General features: G+C 34.9%; 1 protein-coding gene across 2 annotated transcripts; it reads right to left on the bottom strand.

Annotated features, from left to right (window-relative positions):
• Positions 1-1,500: 1,500 nt before the first annotated feature.
• LOC116165032 lies at positions 1,501-13,344 on the bottom strand. 2 transcript variants are annotated; one of them, XM_031479300.1, is made up of 5 exons: positions 13,014-13,344; positions 8,768-8,848; positions 8,582-8,722; positions 8,351-8,528; positions 1,501-4,900 (listed from the first exon to the last, which is right to left on the bottom strand). In XM_031479300.1, the coding sequence occupies exons 2-5, from the start codon at positions 8,837-8,839 to the stop codon at positions 1,557-1,559; spliced, it is 3,735 nt and encodes a 1,244-aa protein (XP_031335160.1). In that variant the 5' UTR covers positions 8,840-8,848; positions 13,014-13,344; the 3' UTR covers positions 1,501-1,556. The 2 variants fall into 2 exon arrangements, with proteins under 2 accessions (XP_031335160.1, XP_031335161.1); XM_031479301.1 differs by lacking the exon at positions 13,014-13,344 and adding an exon at positions 11,255-11,331.
• Between the last annotated feature and the right edge of the window lie 9,758 nt (positions 13,345-23,102).

Below are 23,102 nucleotides of genomic sequence, written 5' to 3'. Positions count from 1 at the left end.
AGATAATAGGTCGATAGTAAAGTTCATAAAAAATGTGCAAAATTGTCAAGCATTCGTTAATTTTATTCAGATCAAATTCACCATAGGAATACGTCCACGTAATTTCTTTTCATTTAGTATTGATTAGTTGAATTGAATAATAAGAATTTTCGCGTAGCTATAATTCATAAAACTTGCGTGTGGTTTAATTGTCTCTAAATAAAAATGCATCTTCCACCAAGGGCGTGATTAAGAGACATGATTTAATTAAAGCTAAGGCAAAGGTAAATTGTGTGATCGATTAATGTTCATATTGTTACTAATTTAAATTTTGCCCTTGCGAAATTAAAAATATTTCAGCTTTTAATACCAGTTCGCATTTTCATAGTTAATCGGTCCTGAGTACGGCCACTTAATCCGTGCGAAAATTCAGAGTCAGTCTAGGAAAAAGTTTTTCACCACATCCAACTTCACACTTACCGGGTAACAAAATGGCATACACAGCCAATAAAATCTGGCCTAAAACCGCGCTTTTTAAATCACAATTTAATTTATTGCAAACCTACTTCTTGGTGGGTCTTGGACACTTCGCGGACCGTGCCCACAACGCCGACACATGTGCAAGGGACCATGAGGGAGTTATCTAGGGGAAAATTTTTATTAGGCTTTTTTAAATATATATATAATTCCCAAATAGGAACTAATCACAATTGCATAAATATTGGAAACCGTATTAGACAACGGCCGACACCTTTAATCTTAGGGGATGAATGTTTTGGTACTGCAGGTGAAATGGATACTATGGGTGTATTATTACTATATTGCCTTGATTTCATAATAAAATGCCGCCTCCACTATTACTTGCTGTGCTAACTGCTTACATTGTAAGTTGAAAGTGAAGGAAATGAAAAGAACCGTTACGGTTTAGATGAAATAATTAGAAACGATTAAAAAATCTATATCTATAGTGTGATACGGCTTTAGAAGGTGCGATAATTACACTCATGCAAATTTAGATGCAGGAAACGGATAAATTTTTCCTATATATGATACCTACTATAAGTGTCGAAATTTATGTTCCTTGGGGGCAATTCCTACAAATTACGCTTATTAATGATCTATATAAAGTCATTAATTAAATTTGATAAAACTTTGTAATAATTAAAACAGGGAACATAGTTGAAATTAAATACCTCTGCAGGGTTACAATTTCTAATAAGATTATGTTAGTCAATCCTATTTAGCTAAGTCTGAGCAAGGACAACAGCTTAGAGCTTCAAAGCACAAATATAGTATTACTTTACTGATAAATACGCATCGTTAAACATCGGTGTTAAACAATTTGTGCAGTAAAATTTGTTATTTAACAAGTTCGCGAAAAATGGAGGATAGTGAAAATGCGCTCGATGATGCCGAGCCTACTACTAATCACGTAGACGAGTATGACAATGCTGAAGAGGAAGACGACATGGAGGAAGATAGTGAGGAAGAGGACGATGATGGGTGAGTGAAATAATATACTACAGTCTTTACATGTATTCAGTACAAGATATCAGTAATTTCCAATAAGAGAGCTTTTAAAATTCGGAAGTGTTTCTATTCTTAAGCCTACGTAATACGTCACTAGTAGAATCTGTGCACGAATCGGTGGAATTGATTTGATTCCTTCGCATCATTACCGAAGATGCGGAATCTTGCGTGACATCGTAATCCTTCGATTTGCGCCAACAACGTGTTATACTTATCCACAACGATTTAGTCTTTTCATTGAGTACTATGAAGAATAAAAATAATACAAAACCTTGAAGGGTCGCGGTCAAACAAAATAAATACGCGTACACTACACCTCCCCCAATCGTTGCGAAAAACCCGAACCACCAAGTGAGACCTAATAAGAAAAACAACATAAATGCTAATCTTAATTGAAGTAGGCAGGCTTGGGCTCTGTCTTGGTGAACTTTTATCCTACGTGAAGCAATAATACTGACCATAATTCTAAGAAATATAAGCAAATTTACAATGGTAATGATGACAATCGGCACAATTACGCCAAATATAAAATAGTTTCCTAAAGCGTAGCAAAGTCCAGAAGAATTTTTTCCATAATTTGCCGTAGATACTGAAATTATCGTTATTACTGGTATAAGAGGTACCCCCCAAGCGAATAAACACGATTTAGCAACTAAATGAGTGGGCGGACTCGAAAAAATTATAACATAACGTTGATATTGCAACAGCGCAATAGTTAACATCCAAAAAAACTGCGAAAGGACAGCGTAATGCAAAAGAGCGCCGAATATCGTGCACAACGTTAAATCGTGACCCGCACTTCCAGCAATGAACAGAAAAATAATTTGGGCCCCCATTGACATTGAGAAATTAATCACGACACCGTTTGTTGCCCGATAAGATTTAAACAGAACTGCCGTTAGCAAGATAACTAAGACTCCTAAGATAGATAAACCGCTTCCGATTGCAGTTATTACGTCTAGTGCCTTTGTATGTCCCTCACCGATTTGCGTATCCCCTAAAACTAGCAAAGCAAAATGCGTTGTATGCGAAAATTCGCAAAGTTTGTACGATGAGTTTCCCAAGTCCTTTGGGCTTCCCTCTATTGACCAATGACCGTGTATGCTCTGCATCATTTCATTTACACCGTAAGACCACGATACGCACTTTACTTCGCCGTTTGACGTCGAGTTTGCTCTGAAAATCACTTGCAGCGGAGCAGAAAACGTACAGTTAAAACCGGGCAATAGCACGCTAAGTATTTTCCCATCGCATTTACCAGTTGCATTGCCCTTCTCGTTAAACAATAAGTCATTGTGGAACATGGACGTAATAACGTTCGGCGATTCCTTAGACCCAGCGCATTCCATAATTTCAGTGCGAAGATCTTGAGGAATTATGAGCGCCAAGTCTACATTGTCCTCGATTTCATTGCCGCTGGGAGAATGACGCAAAGTTTCCAAGCTCGTTTTATTGAAGCCTTGCGAGTCAGATGATAGAAGTTTCAATCCTGTTATATCTGTCTTCTTTAGATTCGTGACTTGCATCAGTAACATGTCATCCCCTTCGCTCATGAAACCACTAGCGTCCGTTTTGGTAGCAACGTGAAGGAGAATTTCGTCTAAGCTCCATAGAATAATATCCGTGGAGTTCAAAAGCGATTGAGAGCTTCTTAAATTGCTCGGTGGAAATTTCATCATATTGCTGACAGTAGACATTGTATCTTTAATACTGACATTATTATTTGTGGCCATGTTTGATAGTATTTGAGAAATTAAATGAATTTGGAAGGCGTCGAGGTTCTCCTCATGATCTGTAAGAAGCGAAAGATCCCTACTTGCAGTTGCGGGAGGCGCGCGAAGAATTTCGTTTAATAATACCGTAACTGGTGGAATGGAAACTTCTGCACATGATCCAACCACAGGTAACCAATGGGCCGCAGCGATTCCGTTTCCGGAACATGTTCGGGTCACTGGAAGGCCATCACTTTGAAAACAAAGCTCTTGTGACACCACCGTACAACCAACATTCGCTTGTGGCCAATGTAACGTTTTGGATCCAGATGTGCTTTCGGTTGCGAAGCACATATTCACACTGCCTAGGTTTTCACAAACAAGACTCGAATTCTTCACCGCTTCTTTCAAAATCGCGTACTCGTCTAAAGTAGTGTAGCCGGTAGGAATTATATGCAAATGACACACTATCTCAGTCTTATTTAGTTCGTGAATTGTGAGCTGCGATACTAATTTTATATATTTTACGATGCCGCTTTTCACAGATGGACAAGAGATATTATCCGAATATGAAATGTTGGTAATGGGGGCGGTCCAAGTGACAGAAAATATGTTTCCTTCATGCGTGTTCTTTTTAATGTGATTGCTAAATACCACATCCATATGAGGTAGTTGTAAGGTTTTACACCAAGTATCTTCTTTAACTTGATTGTATGGCCAAAGATGCACTACGACATATTCAGCAGTAGACATAGTGAGATTAATAAAATTCCTCACGTTGCCCGTGAAGCATATGACACCTTGATATGCATCAATTGCGTTAAAAATTTCCAGTTGAATGTAGTTACTTGTAAGGTTGTGTTTGAGTTGCAGGCGTACGCGATTATTTTCATTGATAGTTCTTTCGCAGATAGCACAATCTAGCTCTCTTCCGTATTCAAATATTCTTCCATCGTTTCCTATTACGCTATAATTCCTGTTGCGATTTGTCCGGTTAGACCAATCAGGGTGCGTCGTTAAGCTCAAGTCTGATATAGAATTTCTACCTATCCAACAAAATTGATTGCGGTAGAGATTCTTTGCCACAATTCGCTTTTGGTATGGATCTTTCAATACGGCTAGTTTATCACAGGATTTATCGGTTTGGTTCCCACTCTGTACGCAAAAACATTTGTCGACGAAACCTATTGTACTGGCAAAACAGTTTTCGTCTAATTTTTGTCTACAATAAGTGTCCTCGATGGAGTAGTCGAAATTGTAAATACATACTCCCGAGAATTTTTCGTTACAATCCACCGCAATTAATTCTGTTCCGTTAATGACCATACAATTCTTTCTCCCAACATTTTCGTGTAAATGCTGTGGAGTACTGATAATACTGCTATTGTGGGCAAAGTTAATCCATTCGTAGGCTCCATTGTATATATTTCTTTGCGCAAATGCCCAAACAACTTTGTTTGTTAGCTGTGTGTTATAAGTCTTCTGAAAGAAGTAGTAGTCGATGTTAAGTGGGTATGGGCATGGGGGTGGGAACGTCGTGGGGTCCACTATTTTGTAACAGCTGCTTTGTTTATCCAACGTTTCGTGAGTAGTTAATCCATCAGGGCATTGTGAGAAATTTTCGTTGTATGTATACGGATCTGTGGTGATGCTTTGGTCGCTTAACGGAACTTCGACACCTGAAAAAATTATAATTATTAATTATTTATCTTTGCACTTACAAACATTGTATGCATACATACAAAGCAATTAGACTGCATGGGTAACCTTATTATTATTGGAGATGGTCTGAGAAGTTATAAAAAACTGAAAACCACTGATTTCAGACAAATAAATATCTCTGCCATAAAAGCAATGACAAAAAGTTTAATATGAATAATAATCTTTTAACATTGGAAATGTTTATGTCTTCGTATATGGGTACAAAGTTACGAGATTCGTTCAAGGCCAAAAGGTAACGGTGTCGTATCAAGTGACGATTGTACCGTACTCGGCCGTGATCAAGAAAAAGTCGCGAATACTGTAGATACCGTAGTCGCCAAATTTTCATCAACCTACCGAAAACACAACCACGCAGAATTATGTAAGCACAATGTTTCCTCGTTGCAATTCCCACAATTCCATTAACTCCTAATAGTTTAATTTCATCCTATTGTAATTGTACCACCCAATTTTAACGAATTGCATGTCCCTCTAGAAGAAAACAACTATAGATTTTTCTGAGTTTATGTTTAAATTTTGCATTGTTGCGAAAAAGTGTTTTAATTAATTTTTCAATTTTCTGAATTTTTTGAGTTTTTAATTATCCCCCCTTGATATCAATCCTAAATTCTCATTAATATAGTTATCGCTCGCGTTTTGGGTAGGTGGTTTTTAAGAAGCAACCTAAAATCTATATACGGCCCTGGTACGTTTACAATAACTGTTAACTGTTACAATGGAGGGAAAAAGCATTCTCCCAACAGCGAAACATTTATAAATCCCATCTGTTCGCTTATTTACAGTTGACATAACTTGTTCCTCATAAATGCTTTTCTTTGTAAATGTTTACTCCAATTATTGTAGTGATTTTTTCCTTTGGATACGATCTCAGCCTACTAAATTGAAATCTGTCATAATTTTATTGACCAATCTGCTAAAAGGGTTAATTTGAATGTATATGTACCCTACGACCATTTTTAGTAGCTCCACCTTTCAACGCTAAGAAGAAATCTACAATATGGTTGTAGTATTATAGTTAGGGTGTTCCCTCTCCTAATTGTCTTCGTAGAAATTTTTATTCCAAAATGTTGTATCAATTTTGCACTAATTATAAATTTGGTACCACTAGCTGCCAAACTACCTTTCAACAATAGTACACTTCTCATTGAAAATAAGGCCTTGGAGCTTTTTAATATTGTATCGCAAGTAGCGTATGTCGTTTTTACAATTATTAAGCGGCAGAGCAAAGCGATGCAAGCTTTATAGGGGAGTAGATGGTGTCCGTCTGTCCGTGAACACGTGAACTGTCAAACGCTTGGACCGATTTGGTTCAAACTTTGCACAGTTGACCTATATGCCACAAGTAACAAGCAAATTGAAAATGGGTCGAATCCAATGACTCCATGGGGTCACACCGAGGTGCTCTGCCGCTTTTTTAAACGCTCTTTATGGGTTTATTAAATATTTAATTAAGCATTGAGAGGAGTACAAAATAATAGTCTCGCTAATCAAATATTTTTAATTTTGAGTTTGATTTACGACCTAAAAGTGATGATATTTCGATTCTCGGACGGACAGACGATATTCACGGAAGTATCAGTTGTTTTTTTTAGTAAAAGTTGGTAAAATGAATACAGAATTAACGCGGTCAAGTGAGTTCTGACATTTGATTCACTTCCAGCTCCTCTGTCTGAAATTAAACTTTGCTCTCATTATTTTAAATTTATGTAAACGGAACATTAAATTCAAAAGAAGAATTTAATTTACTGTTTACATTTGTTTAACTAGCTACCAATACAACTTTGTGACAGTGTAAAGGTCACGCTGCTCAGGGTTTTCGTAATTAGAGACACTGATTTGATTTACGTGCCTGTAATTTTTGATTTAACTTTTCACCCGTTCACCCGTATATCGTTTCGTTAATTTTCACGTTAAAATAAGAGATTTAGGATTATGCTGTGATACAGAATCTAAAGGTGTCACTTCGATTCAGTAAAAACCAATGCTAGTGTTAAGACACTGAATTGGGCATTATCACAAGCTTTAAATCAAGATAATTTTTGCGTTATTACATTAATAGACTGTCATAATTCATTTGTGTTTAATGCTATTAATTAGATATTATTAACAAATCAGCGAATAATTAATAGTTATTTAGATAAAAGCAAAGAGTATATATATACTATAATACGTTATATACTCTTTGATAAAAGTCAGGAAAATGACACATTACTGGTGAGGAAACCAGTTGGAGGAGGGGTGTAAACCGGTTTAATCCTTCATGGCAGAGGCGGATCCAGACTTCGATTTTGGGGGGGGGTCATGGAGTGATTTTTGTGACTGGGTGGGGAGTGGTGTGCACATCAGAATATTAAAAAGAAAAACATTTTTACTGCATATAAGAACAATATATTTATATTACAAATTCAGCTCGTCTTCTGGAGCTTTTCGCAAAAGTGGTAATAATTTTGTCGACGTCAAGCTGAATCTGGCGGTGAATATGGAGCAAAGCTAGACCAGTGAGCCGTTCCTCCTCCATAGTTGATCTCAGCCAAGTTTTAAGCCGGCGGCGCAGGGTTGAAAAGCTTCGAACAGCGGTTGCCGCACTTACGGGCAGAGTTGCAAGAATTTTGAGCAGCATCTGAATACACGGTCATTAGATTTTTAGATGGGCAATATTTTCCATTAATTTCTAATAATTTAATTCCACAATAAAGAAAGGTTAATGTTTAAGAGGGGGTCATGACCCCCATGACCCCCCCCCCCTTGGATCCGCCACTGCTTCATGGTACTCTAATGAAAGCTCTCAGCGATAGGAATTCATTTCTTCCAACCACAGTTGTTCTCCCGTTATCGTGATAATTTCTTATATCTTAAGAGCGTAGTGTCGGAGGAGGGTATAACACAGGGCGTAGGGAATATCTGGAAGAAGTATATCCATTGGTTCAAATTTACCAAATATTTCGAAAACGGTGTGTTGGAGGAAAGCACCCACAAAAGCAAAATGGATCGCCTTGTTAAAAAACAGGGTGTAATTTAAAAAACGCCTCAAGCTGTAGCCTGTTTTTGTCCGAATTCAATGCAAAAATGTGATAATACCCAATTGAGATCCGCGCTTGAAATTTTCCCGTTCAATACGTTTAATTTTTTACCAGTGCGAATTAGTTGGATTGAGAATTCGGTTCGTTGTGATGCTGCTCGGTTTTTCTCATATATTTTATAAAACATGTAATTTTTTCATAAATTTCACTTGAGAATCAGAGGTTTCTGATTGCGAAAAAGATGAAAAATTGACAATAATTTTGACAATGAAAAGGATATCATATTATCATACTACATTGAATGAAAACATGCCCTAACTTTCATCTGATCAATTTTCCGAAAAAGAACTTGTACCAATTCCAAAAAAGTTGCATAAACCTACCTACCTATTTCATTTTGTGCAGTTGTTGTATCCTGCAATGCCAAATTACTGTGACTGTTTAAGTTAGTTTCCAAAGGAAAATAATCCCCAGTCGGAGTCGACTCGATAGTACCCCAAACAGGCACCGCTTTAAAGCCAGGAATATTAGGATGCTTGCTGTCGGAATCAATATAGGGAACTCCCTGTAACATAATCGTATTATTAATTGTTAACAACTCAGTGGGGCATTGCAAACCTGATTATTGGGTATAGTAACAGAAAGTGTATCGCTTGGATTATTTGTAGTGTTCAAAACTGGTAACCTTTTGATGTTATTGAAATAGTTCACGAGGTATTGATTCGCAGATTCCACGTCGCTGCCGCCAGTGTAATAATGCTAAAAAAACAATTGAGCGCGATTTCGATATTTTATATAACTTACTCTGTACGCTACAGTGGAATCGGCACACGTCGCTTTTATATAAAATATCACAGCCAGTATTGAAACAACCATCCTTCAAATCTGCAACAAGAGAATATGATAAATCCTATATTTTTTTGTAATATTTAGTTTTTGCGTTTGCGAAAAGTGCAAGCTTCATTAAAAATGTTCAGTTTTTTTATCATTTAACGTGATTTAATATTTTTAGAGCGCACTATCGTACGATGCGCTTTAAACAAAAATAGAACACAAAATCATGTTCGACCACGCTCATAACTTTCATGGGGAGGCAATAGTTCCGCAACATCGAACAATGGAAATGTGATTTAACAGCAGAGCAGAGGTTCCATAATTTGTAAATGTTCAGCTCATGTAATACTTTTTATACATTACGTTCCTGTCGGGTGCAGGTAAATGTCAGCCAGAAATGCAGTTCGAGCCCAGATCTGACAATGTAGTGTAACAGAGTATTAAAACGGAATGAGTAAGTCTGCTACGACTATTTTGTAAAGATCGTGTTATAATTTCTCGTTAATTGAGTGCTAATGTATTAAATGTTTTCGGTTGCAAGACGATCTTCTGTGAAAAATGGCGTAATTTATTCTGTCACACAAAGCATACACATTTTGTATAGGTATTGGAAGTGGTTGACAGGTTGAGTCATTTTGTGTCATTTTCAAATGTGATAAGAATTTAGAATTTAGGTTTAGTTTAGTTATATTCAACAGAAAGGGAGCGCTATTGCCATTCTAAATATCAAACCGCACCTTCCACAGAAAATTTATATACATATTATACTTTGGATGAGTTTGAGTCGTACATTAGGGACTGAAAAATTGCTGTAACTTACAATAGTGCTACATCCAGATACTTTAACTTGGAAATGGGTGTACCACAGGGTTCTGTGTTGGGACCACTGCTTTTCTTGCTTTACGTGAATGATCTTCCAAAATACATTAAGAATGGACATGTTATAATGTACTGTGATGATATTTCTATTGTTCTGGCTTCTAAATGTGAAGAAGATCTTAGGTCCAAAATTGAGTCAGTTTTTGAAGATATGATGTGGTGGTGTAATAAAAACAATCTAATCTTGAATGTGGACAAAACTGAAGTTATTAGTCTTTCTAAAAAGAAGGTATTTGAGGACGCATCTCTAAGCATAAGCAATATAAAAATAGTACTTAGCCAAACGATAAGGTTCTTAGGGACTGAGATTGATAATGAGTTAAAATGGGCTGCACACACTGATATGGTTCGAAAGAAATTAGCTAAATCATACTTTGCACTATATCAATTAAAAAATCTTTTGTCTGTTAAAGGGCTACTAAACACGTATTATGGTTTAGTGTACTCAAATTTAACATACAATATTGCCATATGGGGCAGAACTCAAAACTTAAAACAATTATTAATAAGACAAAAAAGAATAATTCGCTTAATATTCAACCTTTCATTTAGAGCTACGTGTAAGCCTATTTTCATTAAGCATAAAATTTTAACTGTTCCTTGTATTTTCATATATAAAATTTTATGTCTAGTCAAAAAATATATCTTAAACAACACTGTTAATCCAAAAGAGATTAACGGGTATAATACAAGGAGAAACCAGTTACCTGTACCTCGTCATAAAAAAAGTAGTTATATGAAAGCACGACACTCTATTGTGGAATAAAGTTTTATAACAAACTGGACAATGCAACTAAACAGCTACCACTGAAACAATTTAAAACTACAGTCAAAAAACTTCTTACATCCAAAGCATTTTACACTACACAAGAATATTTAATTGATTAATAAACAAAAAAATTCAATTTCGAAACTTAGCTTGTTAATTACTTTTTATATATTTTATGTAGTTTGTATGTTTGTAATTTTAATACTATATGTTCCAATGTTTTTATGTGATTTTATCTTTATTTATTTATTTATTTATTTATTTATATAGGAGTTTGCTCAAAACAACAGAAATAACATTCCATATAAAGTTTTGAGAACAATGATTGTGACTAAAAAATACGTATACAAGTAACTATCTGTTAAAAACAAGTGAAGTAAGTAAATAATATTTTTATAAACATAAAACTAAATTTTTCTTAAACTTATCTTATATCTATTTATTTAATGTATATGTGCCCTAAGCTTACGATGCAGTTTTTAGTAGTTTTATTGTAACATGATGTCTGACTTGTCCTACATTCAAAACTGGATATATTGGACCAATAAAGATTATGATTATGATTATGATGAAAAAGCGGTTGAAAACATTGCTGTATCTGTCCATTACAAAATTCATTCGTAACGATTTTAAATTTGGTATTATTATTTATTATTCTGTTTTATAGATTTTCAAAATTTCTTATATTTTGTTTAATTTTTTTGTCACAAATTTCAATGTTTTTTTCAAGAAATTGTTCTTCGAAGGAGGTATTGCATTGGGGTAAAAATGACTCACTTTTTTTGACGAAAATATACTTTTTAAAGTACCTGGAATTTGAATCAAACAAAATCTCGAGATGTCACTCTGTAGCTCTGTCTGCCTGTACTCTCAAATCCAGCTAAACGGCTAAACCGATTGGATCCAAATCTAAACATAAAAGGTACAGCTCAAAATCTTTTGGCACAACGTGCATGCGCAGGGGGTATCTAAAGCGATATTCATGTAGAAGTAGACATAGGGATTTCCTATAGGAATTTCCTATGTCTAATTTTACATGATAAAAAGTCATCTAAAGGACGCCTAACTTTATGCAAACAAAGCAACTACCTACAACAAATGAGGATCTGCCTGTCACATTAATTAATTTGAATATTATCGCTTTGACTTTCCTATTCTAATTTCAGTTCATGCTCGAGTTCGTGTACGATGTATTCCACTAAAGAAAAATATTTCCAATTGGTATAGTGCCGATAACAGTTAAAGGGGCTTAAGAGATTTATTTTCTGTAAAGCTAAACCAACAATATTCAAATTAACAATTAATATGACAGCTAGAGATCTTTACTTGTTTCATGAAGTTATTTTGGTTGCATAAATTTAGGCCTCTTTCAGAAGACTTTTTATCATGTAAAAGTAGACATAGGAAATTCCTATAGGAAATACATCCCTATGTCTACTTCTACATGAATATCACTGTATGCTAACCACTATTTCAAAATTTGTAATAGTGTTGTATCATTGTTTAAATCAATGGTTGTACTTATTTTACATAGCGGGATTTATGTATGGAAATATCTGAATTTAAGAGCTGAAGTCCATAATTACAAATGGTACATATTATGTTGTGATGGTCCTGTCGGATTTTAGCTTGCAATAGTTTCGTAGATTTGAGAATGTTTTGCATCGTAGACAAAGATTCGTCAAACAGTAGCCAAAAAAGTTCATTATGGGATTTTGACTTCGATAGCGGTAGTCCTTTAGTGCTTATGCGACACCTTGCTATTTCTATTTAATGTAGACACAACACTGGCTTGACTAAATACTGAATGATCTTCTACAGTTTTGTACCGTTTTCCGATGGATGAGAATTATCTTTATGTAATAAAAGCTCGTTTTGGGCATTTTTTCCATACAAGAAATCAACATACAAATATTAAAATATATTATGTAATGAATAAAAAAGGGGTTTCGTTTATGAATAATTTAAAAATAGTCTAATGATGTCCCTGGTATAAACGATAATAACCGGTAACAAAAAAGATAACAATATGGTGAAATGTATCTGTTTTTCGTGATAATAGTTGAAAATGTCCCGGTATGCTTATTCAATTGACATAATTTGAAGTCAGTCATTTCACTGTGGAATTAGAAACTCGTTTATAGAAATGGTGGGATAGTCACAATATCTCATTTATTTATCGAGTAAATCTGGGCATGCATTAAACCGTTGAGTGAAGATTTAATTATTCAATGATTAAACTTTATTATCTACTTCATGACATCTGATCTAAAGGAAGTTTTTAGAGTAGCTATAATGAGAAATTAGATAATCAAGGTTTCGAAATTATACACGAGCTCATTAATTAATTATTCAGTTAAAGGTAGAATGGTGTAGTAAGCATGGAATGCGGCAAACCAGAACTATTGCAGTTGGCTTACAAAATTTTAAAATATTTGGATCCTTGTATCTGTTATGCATGATTTATCACAACGTTGCGATTACATATGATTGATACTTAAATACCAGCTACTATGAGAATTTTAAATTCAAGGTCCCAGTTTACACTTTGCTTTTCGTCATACTTACTTATAGAATTATATTTTGGGGATGCTGGATTTCAATTCCACTCACGTTTCACAAAATTTGTTTACATAGCACACAGTTCACTACAATCTATTAGCACTATAACATCGCGATCGCAAAACACTTCGATGCGTTAACCGCACGTCATACATACAACAATGATAAGTCACATACCTTAAAATAATATTTAGTTTCCCTTATCAAAATACTTATCGTGTTAGTAATTCGCGCGTTCGAAATGTGGCAGGAACCATCAAATGCTGAAATGTCTGTGGAAGTGCCGGTTGATTCTATGATGACATCACTCAGAGGCTGAACTTTATAAAAAAAATTAATTATAACAAATTCTGTTTAAAACCGTGACAACATTTGGTTATTAATGAAACTACACGTAAAATTATAAGAATACGGTTGTCGGTTTTCTATTTTAAGACTAGATATCTTCAATGACATCTACGTAATTGAGAATTAAGTGTTGTAAACTTAAATTGCTTTACTAATGAAACCAGCGCATTGTAATAAATACAGGTGAAAGTGTAATAATGGGTTTTTTATAGTAATTAAATTGGCGATGAGCACATTGTTCCAATGGGAGCATCTTTTTGATTTGGGACGAAATTACCATTTTATGATTGTATGTGGTGTGGTGAGATGAGTATGAGGTCATTCACCGTTCATACACATTCAATTATTTAGAATTTTGTTATTGTATTTTCCGAGATTTACCCGGAATATTGTTTTGTGGTCATTTACATTTTTAAAGAATTTAATCAGCCATATCAAATTAGCTGTAGTTTAATTGGCAGTGGTGTTCCATTTGTTGCATGGAATACGGGCCCGGTCGGTTTAGAAATTTTTTACTTAAATAAAACTGAAGAAAAATATTCAGTCAACAAACATTTTTAACATGAAAAGTGGAACCCTTTTTCTGCCAAAGGATACACAAAAAAAGAACAAAATCAAAGGTTACTTGTATATCGTCTTTACTTTATATTAATATTATACAGTCGACGTTCCATACTGCCACAAACGTGTTTTTTATATTTTAACATTACATCGTAATGTGTAACAATTTCATCCCTAAATTTAGTATGGTTAGAGTGAGAGTGGAAACCCCTAAACTTGTGATATATCATTTCAAAGGTCTTTTAATTCTCTATTCAAATACAGATCGGTTGTTCCCAAACAGCAATGATCTATCAGATCTGTGGCTGCAACTATGCGGTATTGGTGAGAAACTAAGGGCCGATTCTACAATGAAGGTATATATCGAGAATAAGCTATACCTAGAATAAATGTCGACGGTTGCGTTAGTTACCATTGTGTCAAGTGTCAACCAATGGCATACATGTTGCTATGGCAGTTATTCCAAGAATATCTTATTCTCCGTAAAAGTGTAATTGTAAAACCGGCCCTAAGTGGGCATAGTTTTCCCAAATAGGTGGATTGGGCGAAGTGGATCAGTCGAGTGGCTACCTAGGTCGCCAGACCTTCACTTCTTACTCTTACCAAGACCGCATTGTGTGGAGGCGAACCAGCTTGCTGCAGACACAACAGATCATTTCTATTTGAGAATAACCCATCTGATTATTGGTATAATTGTAAAGAGAATTAAAAGGCCTTTCAAATGATGTATCACAAGCCTCGTCTTCCTATAAAAAAATTTAGGGATTGCCACACTGACTGTACCGGTATTCAATTTAGGGATGAAATTTTTACACATGATGATGTAATTTTAAAATATAAAACCGAAGGGGTCTCAGGATCTTTCCTGTCAGTGCCGCGGTTAAGCAATAATTTACTCCTTTCACCTACACCATACTGTATATTTTTATGCAGAGGAAGATGGAATTAACGGAATTAACGGATAGGTTTTTGCATATCCTATTTTTGATTTTACGAAACAATTTCCAAGCATTCCAAGTGGGTGCACTCCTAAAGGGCGGTGCAGGGAGAAGGGAGAAGCAATTAAACATTTATTATCATGCTGCTCAAAAAGTGGTAAAGAGAAAGTGTTTTTTTTATTTTTTGCATCTGTTCAAATAACAGACACAAATAAAAACAAAATCAAAAAATTCCGGTTTTTTTCTGATTTCCTTTACAGTATGATAATTACTCTTTAATTGTGCACATTTTACCTAATTTGCCCATCTTCGCATCTTCTATGTTTTCCGAGATACCCCTGATAGACATCCTTACCTTGGACACAGTGTATGTTCAAATATTTTGGGTTGATTTGATATTACGAAGCCTGCGCATGCGCACATTAATCGTCAATATTCTTCTTGGTTCAGGTGCCAGAGTTGTAACTACCGAATTCAAAAAGAAAGGCCTCGAACGTGGCTGCAATAGCGCACCCAACTTCGTTGGAAAATGCGCTAAAAAGTGTTTACTTGCTGTTTTGCTGGTCTAAACTTGCATAATTCTGTAGCGACAACTTTTAGGGATTATTGTCGAGCATGCCTATTTTTGTAATGACATAACTATTCTTCTAACTTAATAATAGTATTAGCATTGATTATACACATTACACGATATAATGAATGGTATTAGTATCGAGGTATCTAGACTTGTAACATCCCTGGACGTGATGAGCAGAAACATACAGCAACAGGAAATTGGGTAACGAGTAAATTCGTTAAACCCGTTTAAGGCTCCTCTGTAGTCAATCCGCCATATTGGAAAAATAGCTAAACTTTCTTATGAAATACTGCTTTTGTAGTTGAAGTCTAACAAATTCTCGATAGTGGATATTCTTTGCAATGATGAAAACAACGGCGGTACTTAAAAAAAGTTGAAATATCGGTCTTAGTTTTTTAGGAAGATCGATGAATAGAAAAATCGTTTTTCGTAAATAACAACCGTTGTAATGTGAGTAGAAAAACCTACAGCACCAATTTGGAAATCCGACAGTATTTCTTACGGCGGTACTTAAAGATATTATTTCCATCTATTATCATAAGGCATATATTTAAAAAAATATGTTTCGCAATCTTCAGAAAAAATCAAAACGCTAACGTAAGGATAGGCAACTCAAATTGCACTTATAACGACAACTCATTACCTGAAAGGGAAAACAAAAGAACCTACCTGGCATTACCCTACACATTGTTACGCCGTTCCTAATGATATGGATTAGATAAATTACTATTTATTATTTATTTATTTAAATGCTGTTCATTTGTAAATCATAATGTCACATATTCCCAAGACGAAAAATGTGTATACTATTATAGGTACATTGGAAATAATTTATTTCTAAAACCTTTTGCATCCCATCAGGATGCTTCAAGAAATAAAAAAAACCTATAATGAGGCTGTAATATTTCCCTTTAATGGGGAGGGGGGGTACGTACAATACTAGGTACTTCACATATTATATCATAAGTAGTGCTGAATATGAACTCTGTTTTATAATAATGCTTTCAAACTACCAGAAGCGTAGCACTTTGTTTAGTTAGAACAAATCAAATATGACCAAATTACACGTTTGTGTATATTTCCCATCTAAAATTATCAGTTTCCTCAGATAATCCAGTATGCGGAGTAGTCAGAAGGGCCGATTCGTGCAAAATGTGGTGTAAACGATTTTAACGTTTTAAATGGTCAATTTGGGTCCAAATAACATGTATTTGAAGAGTGCACACCAATTTTTTCCCGGCACAACTTTTGGCAGCCAAAAAACCTCAAAACGTTCGGACTTTTTTCAATTTTTCTCGAAAACGGTCCATATTTTATGAATAACACTTCTTTAATAAATTAAAGAAAACAAAATTCTGCGTCGATAAAAAAAAACAAACAAAATCGGTCCAATAGAAAAATTTTTACAAGCAATCGAAAAACGCCCATTTCTTCCAACTTTTTTTAAGAACTGAGTTAACCTTTTTTTAATGCGTTGTGGCTCCTAAAGGAACGATAAAATCCACTACCCCTCCTCCCTAAAGATTGTAGAACATCAATAAGAGAGTTCAAAAAGTACCAACAATTTAAAATTGGACCAATTTTTGACATTCGTTGGAAAAAATGGGCGTTTTTTGATCGCTTGTAAAAATTTCTCTATTGGATCGATTCTGTTTGTTTTTTTGATCGACGCATAATTTTGTTTTCTTTAATTTTCTAAAGAAGTTGTTATTCATGAAATATGGACCGTTTTCGAGTTTTAAGCGCAAAACTAAAAAAATGACAAACATTTTGAGGTTTTTTGGCTGCCAAAAGTTGTGCCGGGAAAAAATTTGTGCGTACTCTTCAAATACATGTTTTTTGGACCCAAATGGACCATTTAAAACAATAAAATCTTTTACACCACCTTTTGCAGGTCACAATTATCTGCATATTGGACTAAGAGTAAGTCTTCGTGAAAATTATCTATTTCGAGAAATGCGACCAAAAGCAAAAGATGCACATGCCCTTTGCTTTCCATAAAGTTGCAAACAAATGACACATAGGCATTTTTTCACTTATTAGCGGAACATAAACATAGGAAACGTCGTGGTATGTTATATAAAAGAAACGCTACCGATATAAATACAATTCCCCTTTTTAGTTAAATTCCTAAGCGGGATACGATAACTAGGTAATGGCCGACACTGACAATTTTATATAAAACAAAGTGTCACTGTTTTGCTCATGTAAAGTCAAGTTAGTGAAAGTGGTAGATATAAAAAAATTCTTGCACTTTAAAAAAAATTCGACTATTTATCTTTCCGTTTGAGAATACCTTTTTGATGGAGTCCCACAAACTTCACATCAACTTGGCGAAGTTTTTTCAAATTTCCAATACTATGTAGCGACAGAAACCGATAAATTTTTTACTACTGCCTACTTCTTTTTTCAATATGGACTGATATCAACTTTATCAACAAGAATATTTGTCCCTCAAAAAATAGGAGGATCAAGTAAATTTTATTTTTACCATTGAATTCAGGGCAAAAAAGTCATCTTACCGCACAAAATGTTCGGAAAAATTCTCCATGGGTCGTGTGTAGACATAAATAAGTAATACGCTAAATGTACAATTGATATTAGTTTTTGAAAAGATAAGGATTTATTTAGAATTAGTATAAATGTTATACTTTTAATCATTGTAACAGAATTTTAAATGTTAGCTACCATTTTTATGTTGTTGTTCACCCTTGTAAAGAAAGATTTATTTTAGGTGTTCGAAGTGCCGGTTTTTTTAGGATCTATCATACCTAAGTGAATTCATTCATGCACATGTACTACCTATAAAAATCTATAAATCAGTAAAAATGATTAGAACAAATCACAAGAAATAAAGGGGTAATTAAAAAATGTTATAACAAACAATGCTAATCTAGTCCACTAAATTACTTGAAAACCAGGTAGTTTACAGAAGGTGTCATTATAGAAAAATGCATTAAATGCATTGAATAAGTAATTTATTCAACGGTAACAGAAATAGGTATTTGTGCATCTCCAGTCAAATATTGTGCAGCTTTTCGATAAACTTGTTTACATAATTAGTCCTTGATCATTATACATGGTCTATTGTGTTTAACAATAAATGAAGAGAATATGCAAAACTGAGAGGGATAGATACATCGTTGGTTTCACTCAAGGAGATCATGTAGCAGTTTGTATTGTTGGTGGTCTAACCAATTGCAAGAACACTGAAATAGAAATTGACTAGAGAGGAGCCTTAACGAGCGATTTCAGGTAAGAAATCTGCAAGCGATTTAAATTTCACCGCTAAATTACCCCATTTAATCTGAAGATTGCCGCCCTCTTTTCACACATAGTGATGGCCTTGCTCATAGTTGCGAGTCTACCACAAAAAAATCAATTTTAAAGTATTCCTTTTTCAGCCACCCTCGGGATCTCGGAATCCTTTAGAATTACAGTGGCGGTTAATGAAGTGAAAAAGTTTGCCTATTTCGCTCAGCTTGAGAATAAGCTTAAAATTACGTGAAACGACTGTTCCGACATTGGTTGTCATGGATCTTAAGTTATGCTTAATCTTGAATTTGACGGTGCGAAAGGCAATTAATAATACAAAACACTTTTAATAAAAGTAAAACTTTGTGCCGTTTGATAGAATATATTGGTGAATGCCAAATCGAGAGCTCTTCTGAAGCTTGCTAATGTTGCGATATCTTGGAGATTTTTATTATTTGGTAATTTCTTGTTCTACTTTAATTTTATTGATCTCCTGATTCAAATCGTACAGTCGGTATCGCTTGAAATAATATTTACATCGTTTGGAGTACGCCTCTAACAATTTGTCTGACTTTGTTACTGTATACTTATACATAGTATAACATAATAAATTGCCAAAGTTACTGCTTGGGCCTAGAACTTCGTTATGATTTATTGTAATGAATAATGGTCTTGAGTTCTAAGATTGTTTTCACCAAACCTAATAAAAAGGCGGCCAGGGTTGAATATAAACATATGTTGTTCATTTTTATATATGATCGCTTCATCATTACTCTTTCTGACAAAGATAGGTACGCGAGATAGAAGCAACCAGCCATCCTAGAGAGTTCTTTTATGAAGCCTTATATCGGTAGTGTCGAGTTACTTTGTTATCGATTTATAGTTTAGAAGCCCTAATACGGTCCTCAAAATTCTAAAAATGGTTAACCTTCAACTTAAACGTAACACAACTTCAAGCTATGTTTGTACTGGCACTGTAGCATGGATGCCGAGAATGACAACTTTTTAATGCAAACCATTCCTCTTCCGCTTTGCGTTTCCAGTTCAACCTTTTCCTAGACTCACTATACAGAGTGACGGTTCTCAATTTTTGTTCTAACGCCATAGTTACAGAATTTTAAATGGCAACCTATATTTTTTTGGTTATTACGCCAACTCACTAATACTTCCGATGTCCTACCAAAGAGTACCTAACCATAATTGGTCCTACTTAGCATCCCACACAATCGTGACCAGAGCGCATACACAACTTAACAACGGTTTACATCGATCCTTGAAGAACCTTGCACCCGTCCGTGCAACATCACGCATACTTGACTAGTCGTTAACATTTTACTCTTTCATTGTTAAGGACCACTAGAAAATATCGTTTTTGCAATAATGTAGACAAACTGGGGCCAAATTGCTATTAACCGTCGAGAACGATCTACATCGTAGAACAGATTCGTGGTTCTCCGAAATCTAAGCATAAATCGGCGGCTTGCACCCTACGAGCAGTGCGTTTCCAAATTATAGTGATAACAATAAACCTGTGTACCTGAAACTGTGTTAGACTATTTTGTTCCAAATATGTACTTTTGTTTGGCTAAACGAACGTAGGAGCTGGCACTGATTTCTCTCTCAATTATTTGGATGAGGCATGTTACTTCCGAATTTTTTTCGCTGATTAGTTCCTTCCTTCACGGAAAAGCGAAGGGATAAATGGAGGCATTCGGTGTCTACGAGAAGGTTGAAATGGACTGAACTTCAATAAAACACAGAAGTATATACCTTATAATATGTCTTCTTTCTTCTTTTAGTAATGCATCATATGAAAATTTTAATCCAACCAAAGGGACGGTACTATGGAAAGTAAATGCAAATCTCAATGAATGAATCAAAAATAGTCTAAATCCTCTGCTTGGACCTGATCCTTATTAGTAAATAAAATACAAATCTGTTCGTGCAAATAATTCTCATGGGCCGATTCCTTCAGGAATAATTAAAATTACTTCAAATAATATACAAATATTCAAAAATAACTGGCTATTATTTTATGCAATTAAAAAAATTGAAATAACTTACGGTTATTGACGTGAGTAAAATTCCCTTCGCTACGAATTGATCTAATCTCTCCTTGGAAAATGTAGCTTTCTTTAAATATGGAAATAAGTTGCTCCTGTACGGTACAGCTAAACCTCATGCACGCCCCTGTACGTTGCCAATTTTGACAAAAGGAAATTTCGTATGAATGGCGAGTGCAAACAAACCATTTTCAAAATTCGAGAACGCTGTGGTTATTTATGCCCAGAGATAAAATGCCACTTTTCCAATGTATTGGCGTTAAATTTTGCCTAATTGATAACTAGGTTTTGATGCGAGCAAAATGCGCAAATTAATTGTCTTTAAAATCTTTACTGTGTGCCGATAAACACAAAGGATTATTCTAGTTGCCGAGGTGTAAAACCGTCAGCTTCAAATAAATTGTTTTTTATCTCGCTTAATTACATTAATGTGACCTTTTCACTACATTCAAATGATCTTGTTACGAGTCAGGCCGCTATAAACCTTTAAACGAATAGGAACCCCGCATTTCTGTACCACGGAACGAAACTTTTAGGTCTAAAGAAACCGTGACAATTGCTCTCGCTTGCCGCAATGTTTTTCTTGATATGGCTCGTTTTTGCGAGACATCTTTGTTTAAGTTCACTATGAAGCGTGTAAATTGTCCTATGCTTACCAAAATATAAACCCGAAAAACTTTTATTTCTAAAGCTACCACCAGTTACAAAGTGTACCGAATAGCATGTTTAAATACTCGGTAACAGAATAAGGTTCTAGATCGTGGAGCAAAGTTGTAATAGCCCTTTTAATGTACAGGGAGTCTATAAAAGAACTCCGGGGTTTAAAAAATTAATATTTTTTAAACTATAAAAGATAGCAAAATTTGATCAATTCCTTTGAAACAAGCAGCTCAAAGAGTTTTACTCATACGAATTGGGAATGTTTCTCTCAACAGTTGGCAGCGCTGCGGAGCGTTGACCGTGAAATGACGTAACGGCTGCGGCAGGCAGTCAGTGTCGTCTGGACTAACTAACTAACGGAGCTCACATTGAACTTTACTAAGTTTTTAAAAAATCTTGAAAATGTAAGCTTTCTAATCATGTATAAAACATGTATGTACGTTTTTTACTGTATTAAAATATTTTGTCTTAAAACCCCGGAGTTCTTTTATAGATACCCTGTATTTTTAGATGTTAGTTTAATTTGTTCAATATCTTTATCTCAGCATAGTAGCAGCTTTTTTTGTAGTAGTTAGTCTATTGATTGGTATGTTATATTATAATTTTCCAGGTTCTCACATGAAGGTCGGTTTTCGTAAGTACAAATCTCGGCGACTTGTTGGCCCGACATGTCTGCTGATCGATATGACCAACAAATTTACTGGCTTTTATGTAGCCACTTGTTTGCAACAGATATGGATATGCAACAATAGTTGGTTTTAAGGTGGCAGACGGAGGAATATCAGCTTTTGGAGGTAGTCATGCGATAGAATTATCAAAAACCGAAAAACGTCAAAGATAAAACGCAAAAAATGGTACCTATTGCTATGTAAATCAGGGGGGCATGACCCTTTAGGTTGAAATAATGCCAACAATAAGGGTAAGTTTGCCTTCCTCGGTTGCTAAAGAATCCGCATAAGTTGCGTACGTTTCGGTTAAAGTTATAGGAATGCAAGTGGCACAGCATTTAACATTATTCAAAGTTTGATCGGGAAATCTGGTGGAATTTTATTACAAATATGCACATAATTGAAGAGTTTTATTTAATTTTAGTTGTAGTTGTACTTTTGCCGTAAAAATTGTTCAATAATTTAGTAGGTTGTAATTGTTTTTTTTATTTAAGACGTAAAAGATAAGAAACATGTGAATAAAGGGATTATTGCGTCCATTCGAGAATTATTTAGCAGATGATTGGTAGAGGACTTTATCAAAGTAAAATTCTATTGATTTAGACAAATGATGGCATATGTGCAAAGTTTGTAGATAAGGAAGTGCGAGGTAAACAAGTGCTCGAATGTCGTCGGCCCTTACCGGAAATCAAAAATGGGATAGAGATGGTCCGGATTAAATGAAGTTTGCAATGTGCGAGGCGGTCTCGGTTCATTTGACTTAGTGTACGTAACAGTCCGTTGCATGTAAATTCAAATACGCATTTTTTCCGGTAGTCAACCGGTGTTTCCAAGTAGAGTTTGTCAGTTAAATGAAGAAGAAATGATACAGGAATAGTTTTTCGATTGCTGTCCAAATTATTGTTCACGAAATTAGTTCCAAGTTATAGAGGAGGAGGTGTTTCGTCAATTTTAAAGTTTTGTCTTTGTTAAAATTAAACTTTGTAACCAAGTTGCCATTTTCAACAATCATGGAACCAGATCGG

The sequence above is a fragment of the Photinus pyralis genome, unplaced genomic scaffold, assembly GCF_008802855.1.
Source record: "Photinus pyralis isolate 1611_PpyrPB1 unplaced genomic scaffold, Ppyr1.3 Ppyr1.4_LG2, whole genome shotgun sequence".
NCBI classification, from domain to species: Eukaryota; Metazoa; Arthropoda; class Insecta; order Coleoptera; family Lampyridae; genus Photinus; species Photinus pyralis.
The sequence above is the reverse complement of the archived record's forward strand: the minus strand, read 5'-3'. Positions and strand labels throughout refer to the sequence as shown.